The sequence below is a fragment of the Octodon degus genome, unplaced genomic scaffold (assembly GCF_000260255.1).
Source record: "Octodon degus isolate 3935 unplaced genomic scaffold, OctDeg1.0 scaffold00128, whole genome shotgun sequence".
Lineage (NCBI taxonomy): Eukaryota > Metazoa > Chordata > Mammalia > Rodentia > Octodontidae > Octodon > Octodon degus.
The window spans coordinates 8,171,439-8,179,340 of NW_004524704.1; the positions used below are offsets into that span (position 1 = coordinate 8,171,439).

A 7,902-nucleotide genomic window follows, 5' to 3' on the forward strand; every position below is an offset into this window, starting at 1 on the left:
CCCTAGCCTTCCAAGGTCAATTAAGACTCAGGACATATGAGAACTTGTACTATAACATCATGTAACTCGGTAGTATCCCAAATTTTCTGATCAAGGAGATTATGGGCCAAAGTGGAAAATGATTGATGTTTAAGATGTTTAATATTCAGAGAGATAGTGAGCATGCCTAAGGAGAGTCACATGGAGAGAAAACATTCTCTCAGGCTTTCAGAGAGAGCAAGTTGACCAAGCAATGGCCGTGACTCATCCACATGGCTGACACTGACAAAGGATCTACAATCTGAGGTACAAGGTCTCAGGACAAATTCTGAGGGGATTTCACTGACCTTATCAGATCCAAAAGCTAAAATTCTTGTTACACAGGTCTTGCTTTATCTTGGTCTTAACCATCCAGCAGAAAATTATAAAAATGAAGTATAAGAAGTAAAGCCATGCTGTTATGTTGAGATGTGGGGGACTCAGTTCAAAAACTTCTGACATTGCCAGTCAAGCGGAAGAACCAATACTATTATGGACCACTAGACTATTTTGGAATATTTTGCTGAGTTCACACACTTATAATATTTAAATGACGGAACTAAACAAAAAAAGGCTTACAGATGAATGACTGTTTTGTATCTGGGTATTCAAAATGATTAGGATAGATATATAGCTGCATTAAAAAAAAAAAAAAAAAACTAGGACTGGAAATCCCATTCAAGCCAGCTATCCCCCTACTGGGAATTTTCCCGGAGGAACTGAAAATGTCATATCATAGTGATATATGTACGCCTATGTTTCTAGCAGCACAATTTGTGATAGCCAAATCTTCCAAACAACCAAGATGCCTGTTACCTGTGGAATGTATGAAAAAGATATGGTATTTTTACACAATGGAGTAGTACTCAGCTATAAAGAATGAAAACTCAGCTATAAAGCCTTTATATTTAAGTGGATGCCACTTGAAGATATACTCATGAGTGAAATAAACCAGACCCACATGTGCAAATATCATATAGTCTCCCTAGTACAAGAACTCAAAAGAAGAAATACAAATAGAAAAGTACAACACAATGAAAAGGAAAGCGAGAACTTTAGGATTGGGCAAAGAAGGGAGGGCTGGGAGAAAAGCTAAGAAACATGACAGAGTGAAAGCCATACATTTGTACGCACAAGATGGGTAAGGCAATGATCCTGAGACACTATGGCAGATTTTTTAAACTAGCAGTTCATTGGTAGGATTCTCACCCTGACTATTATAAATGCTGATAGCTGTGAACTAAGCAACTGCAGTGAAGATAGAAATATGTAATAGAAGGGTCATGCTTGGAATGCCTGTCATTCTGGTCTTCTAAATAGGTACTGCTTGTCATGACATACCAATTATTGCCATACTGTCTCTCAAGTTAATGTTTGTTTAAAACAAAAAAGGTAATAAATGAAAAAAAAAAGACAAGAAAATAAAGCCACAGGACTGTCTTGCTACAATGCTGTATATGGTTAGCTTTCTAAATTTCTGTGTAAAAATATGCAAATGCTTATTTATATTTTTAAAATACTTTTTATTTTTAAAATTTTTTTTCTCCATATTCTGTAGAGACTTAAAGTTTAACATATCAATACTAGATGGAAATTACCTGTTTTATGTTATGTTTAAGATGTTTGATATTCAGAGAGATAGTGAAGTTAAACCCAACTGCATATGTTGAAGGTAATAATAAGCTTCTCTTTTGGAGGGCTAACAACCTAAATTTGCAAACCAAAAATCAGAGAAAAAGAAGGGCTGCAAGGACATCCAACATTTTGGCCCTAGCATTTCAAGGTCAGTGAAGACTCAGGGCATAGGAGAACCTACACTGTAACATCATGTAACTCAGTTGTGTCCCAAATTTTCTGATCAAGGAGATTATGGGGCCACAGCACAACATGATCAATGATGTAGAGTGTGCCTAAAAAGAGTCACATGGAGAGAAAACATGCTCTCAGAGTTTCACAGAGAGCACATTTGTCAAGCAATGGCTGTGACTCATCAACATAGCTGACATTGAATAAGGATACGCAAACTGCATTACAGGGTTACAGGATAAATCTTGAGGGGACCTGACTGACCTAATCAGATACAAAAGTTACATTTCTTGTTATATATATCTTGCTTTATCTAAAGCAAGTATAAAGTATATAAGTCTTTATCAGCAGAAAAGTATAAAAATGAGGTATAAAAAGTAAAGCCATATTAATATGCTGAGCTGTGAATGGCTTAAGTCAACAACTTCTGATATTGCCAGTCCTATGGATAACCCACTACTATTATGGACTACCGGACTATATTGGATTATTTTGCTGGATTCATGCACCTACAATATTTCAATGGCAGTGGAATACCCATCTCTGACAAAACCAAACAAAAAAGGGGATACAAAGGAAGGACTATTTTGTATTTGTATATACAAAATAGTTTGGATAGATATACAGCTACTTTCTCTTAATTCAATGAGAAGAAAGATTTGTACTAATAGTATTTGGACAGGATAACATGTCTGCATCCTGTACTATGAATAACCACTAAGATAACAGTATGCCATGTATTAATTATTGAAACTGTACTATTAATCAGTTTTGAAACTGTCTCATTGCTGTTTCTCAATAAAATTAATTTTAAAAATGGGAAAAAAAGAAGCAACACTCAAGAACTTATCATAAATCTCAGTATGAACAGGATTTCACGTAACTTTCAAGAGAATACTTAGGAAAGTAAAACAAATGCCTAGGTCATCCTAATCTCTGTTTTTATATTAATTTTATTGAGAAAGAAGTAGCAATTAGTTTCAAAACAGGTTATTAGGACAGTTACAATAATTAATACATTGCATATTGTTGTTTTGTAGTAGTTATTCATAGTACAAGATTGTTTTACTTTGGGGGTGGCAGAGATTGACTAGGGGCCTTGCACATGCCAGGCAAGTTCTCCACCACTTTCCTTCTTGTTCCACAATTAGCTGCCAAAACCTTACCAACCTTCAAATTAGACTGCCATTGCAATCATACCACAGATCAAAAAGGTGTTATTCTACTGTGTGTAAGGAATCTTACGAGGCTCATTCAATTAAGGTTGTGTGAAGTAGGTGATAACTAAATCATCTAGGATTTCATGAAGAGTTTAGCAGAAAGCTAATTTTAAAAAATTAATCCCAGAGTGGAAGTTTAGCAGAGATAAGACACGATTTACATATAGCTTAAAACTTTAATGATCAGTTTCAAACTTTTTCTTCACCAAGACTATCAGCTATTTGCCTCCAGGCAAAAACACTTCTCTTCCCTCCTTGAGCATTCATTTCTTATTTTTTGTTTAAGTCTGCATTTGCCATACATAATGATAAGTTGCACTGTGAGCAGTTAGTATACCTACACATGTGCTTGACACATCCTCATTGCTTTCATTCCCTTTTTGATAACACAGAAGATTAAAACCAGCTCACTGTACCAAGGCTCTTTCTGGGTCTGAAACATAAGGAACTCAGTGGTGATCCTGCTGTCTTTAGACTGACAGGTTTGGGCCAGGGAGATGGCTCAGTGGAATAAGCACTTCCCTGGCAAGTGCAAGGGCCTGAGTTCAATCCTCAGTTCCACAAAAAAAAAAAAAAGCCAGGTTTGCCAAACACAGCTCTTCTGATCCATCTCTCGTTCCTTTTCTCCACTTCTACCCCATATTCAGGCAGAGGTGGGCTTGCTCAGCAAAAGGACCAAGTCACTGCTGGTGCAAGGATGAAGAGACAGGCTCCAGGGGACCTTGGAGTCCTCAGAAGGGATATGGAGCCACTCACATGAGCAGAAGTCATTGCTACTCACCCCACAGTCATTGGCGCCATCTCCACACATGCCCACGTAGTAACTGCAGAAGAAACAACACAGAATATTTAACTGAAAGCCCCATTGGGATCATTTCCATCATAGTTAAGGTACGTGTGTGTGTGTGTGTGTGTGTGTGTGTGTGTGCGGGTGTGTGTCCTGAATTCATGTGGAACCAGGCTGAGAAGAATATTGTGAAGAGAAATACTCCCAGTGGAAAAAGGTCATTGCATCATTTAAATTGCTTCAATCAATCACACTAAAATGGCACTGATATCACCAAGGACACTGGCAAAGACAACAATCACAGACTTTGAAAGAAGACCTGTTTAACTATATCCATGAAGGCCAAGCTGAAGAGTATGCAGTCTCCATTACACCATTTCCCAGCAGAGCTTTGAGTTCAGACACCATGATGAGAAGCATTGGGGAAGTAGTTTAACAGGCATAACTAAAGACACATGCACATATCCTTGACGCATCTCCGAGTGACAAGGAAATAATATGCTCCCTATCTATAATGGATGCATATGTAAACAAGCTATAAATAGAAGACTAGCAATTAAAGATGCTGCCAGGGGAAAGGAATTTCTTAGGCAAGACACAATCTGTCTTCTATTATGAGTAAACAATACATTATAGGTATTGATTAATGGCAGTACTAAGATTCCAGGTTTTTATTTTTTCTAAAAACAGATAAAACTGGAAGCCCAAATTATAAATCAAGGGAAAATAAAAAATAGATAATAGAAAGTAAGGAGACAGAACTTTCTCAAATAGGAAGAGAATCAAGAAATGGAAGAAGAGGTGGGAAAGAAGAGGAAGGACATAAAAAAGTTAAACTGTATTACATACATGAGCCAACTCCATACAAGAAATGTAAATATTATGCACTACAAATATGTACCAGTAAAATAACTATAAAATTAATAAGGTAAACAAGTAAATTTCTTATAGCACATTCTTATTAGCCAGAACATAAATGACCTTTTCCTTAGGTCAAAAATGATTAAATGTAGACATTCATATGGTTTGATCTAATGTTAGACTAGAGTAAATGAAAATCACCCTATCAATATTTGCATAGTGGGGCCGGGAAGATGGCTCAGTAGAATAAGTGCTTCCCTGGCAAGCACAAGGGCCTGAGTTCAATCTCCAGTTCAAAAAAAAAAAAAATTTGCACGGACATGTCATGACTGCCCTCACTTGTAGAAAGTGCAGATCTGGCCTCTATATTATGCCAGGAAGCTTTCACCTCCTACTCAGAAAAAAGGAATGCAGACAGCCTTATGCACATTGTCCACTGGAAAAGTGAGAAAAGGAAAACAGAGAAATTGAGAAGATAGCTCATACTGAGGCAGCATATGTCTTCCTGAGTTAATTTTACTTTAGGACAATACATCTTTTCAGAATTAAGCATTTAACTTGAAAACACTTCTCAGAGCATTGAGACAAGTAAGTTACTTTCTTTGGCCAATATCATGCAATGACTCTGTGGGTGAAATAATCATTTTAAATGCAGGTTGGTTAGCCTGAAAGCATCTTTTTTAAAAAATTTTATTTATTTATTTATGTGGGGGGGGGCAGGTCAGCCCACCAGGGGGCGGGGCTGGCTGGCATGTGGTGCTGGGGGATTGAACCGTGGTCTCTGTGCTTTGCTAAGCTTGTTCTAAGTAGGTGCTTTAGACCACTGAGCCATCTCACCAGCCCCATGAAAGCATCTTTATCAATGGTTGGAAAACAAAATACAATGGAAAGTCTCCTGCTTTTGCCTACTACTTATTAGCAATTATCTGAAATTTCATCATTTCCTTCCTTTTTCAAGCCTACAGGCCAATTAGATAAGAGAGAGAAATAAAAGGAATAAGAATAGGTAAAGAAGAAGTTAAATTATCATTATTTGAAGATCACATGATACTCTACTTGAAAGAATGACAAACTCCACCAAGAAGCTCCTAGAATTAGTAAACAAATTCAGTAACATAACAGGATACAAAGTCAGCACCCTAAAATCAATAGCATTCCTCTACACAGATAACAAACTCATTGAGAGAGAAATTAGAGAAACAATATCCAATTACAGACACACTTATCCATCTTGTCATTGACAAAGGGGCCAAACATGTTCACTAGCCTCTCTAACAAATAGTGCTGGAAAAACTGGCTCTCCACATGCTGAAAACTAAAACTAGACCCACTTCTATCATCATGCACTAAAATAAAGCTAAAATCAATTAAAGATCTAAACATTAAAACAGAAACAGTAAATTTCCTGGAAGAGAAAGTAGGTGGAAATCTTGAAGACATAGGAGTAGGCAGACAGTTCAAGAACAAAATCCAAGCTACACAGGAAATGCTGCAAAGAATCAGCTACTGGTATCTCATCTTATTGAAAAGCTTCTGCATGTCAAAAGAAATCACCAGTAGAGTGAAAAGGCAACACACAAATGGGGAAAAATCATAACTGACAATCACTCAGACAAAGGACATTTATATAAATTATGTAAAGAACTAAAAAAATGGCCCCCAAAATGTAAAGACCCAATCCAAAAATGGGCATGTGAGATGAATACATAATTCTCAGAGGAAAAAATACAAGTTGCAAATAAATAAGTGAAAAAATGTTCCACAGCATCAGCCTTTCAAGAAATGCAAATTAAAACAACTTTGAGATACCATCTCACTCCAGAAAGAATGTCTGTCATAAAGAAACCAACTAATAACAAATGCTGGAGAGGCCAGGAACCCTACTCCACTGCTGGTGAGAATGCAGACTGGTACAACCACTATGGAAATCAGTGTGGAGACGCCTCAAAAAACTAGGACTGGAAATCTCATACTATCCAGCAACTCCTCTTCTGGGTATTTTTCCAAAAGAAATGAAAACATCATACCATACCATAGTGATATGTGTTCAATCACATTTATAGCAACACAATTTGTCACAGCCAAATCTTGGAAACAATCAAAATGCCTATCTCTTGAGGAATAGATTTAAAAAATATGTGGTATTTTTATACAGTAGATTACTACTCAGTTATAAAGAAAGACAAACTCAAAGTCTTTATAGGTAAGTGGATGCAACTATAGGCTATACTCCCAAGGGGCATAAATCAGACCCACATATGTAAATGTCACATTGTTTCCCTAGTGTAAGAACCAGAAAGAATAAACAAAACCTGAAAGGAACAATAGATATGGTAAAATGGAAATAAACTGAATTTAAGGATTAAACAACAAAAAGAAATAAGAAAAGATAGGCAAAAAGGGAGTAAGCATGCAAGTATATATCCAGGATGGCTGAGATGATTGCACTAATAATTTCCATCAGTCTTTGAAAATAGTGTTTAAATGTTTGAAATTTTCACCTTGACTAACTCTGTATGCTGATATCTATGATTTGAACAACTACATTGAGGACAGCAATGTGTAATACAAGACCCATTGTTGACTACCTCTCTCATCTTAGTCTTCTACGTGTGCACCTTTCTAATTTATTATCAATTATTATATTCTCTTTAAAATACATTTTTAAAAAGACAAGAAAAAAATTAAGATTTCTTGAACGCAAGAATTAATATTCAGTTATGTGTTGACTCTTGCATGACTATATCTGTTAATCTGAGCAACAGATTTGACAATAAAAATAGAGAATACAACAACCTTTGTTAATTGGCTATTCCTGTTTTGAAAATCTGTAATATGCATTGTTGTATGTTGTATGTCTTTTTTCCTATTTGTTTTTGCTTTTGTTTTCTCCTCTTCAAAATAAGATAAAATTGAATTAAAAAATTAAAAAATAAAATCTGCAGGCCCAAAACTAAAATTCCCACCAAGTCATGAGTGGATCTCTTCTCACGAGGAAGAGTTGTGCACTTCCGTGCCTTAGCTGAGGCTTTGAGGAGATCAGAAGGACGTTCCTTGGGCTTTGGCCTCTGTGTCTCAGCCATGCAAGGTGCCGTTTGACTTCTTGGCAAGAGGGCTGGCCAGTGTTCACCCACTTCCTAATAGGCCAGCCGATCACTTCCAGTGCTGATGCACCAGCTTTCCATTTTCCCATTCTGAGTTACACAGCCC

The 7,902-nt window shown here is 36.6% G+C and overlaps 1 protein-coding gene across 1 annotated transcript in view; it reads right to left on the reverse strand.

The window, feature by feature from the left end:
• Positions 1–7,902, reverse strand: part of Atp13a5 (ATPase 13A5) — a gene marked incomplete at its 5' end in the record, with an annotated part of 87,742 nt that overhangs the window by 41,368 nt on the left and 38,472 nt on the right. The window contains one exon of the mRNA XM_004640930.2: positions 3,826–3,868. Coding sequence (XP_004640987.2) covers positions 3,826–3,868 — 43 coding nt within the window. The remainder of the gene's footprint in view (positions 1–3,825; positions 3,869–7,902) is intronic.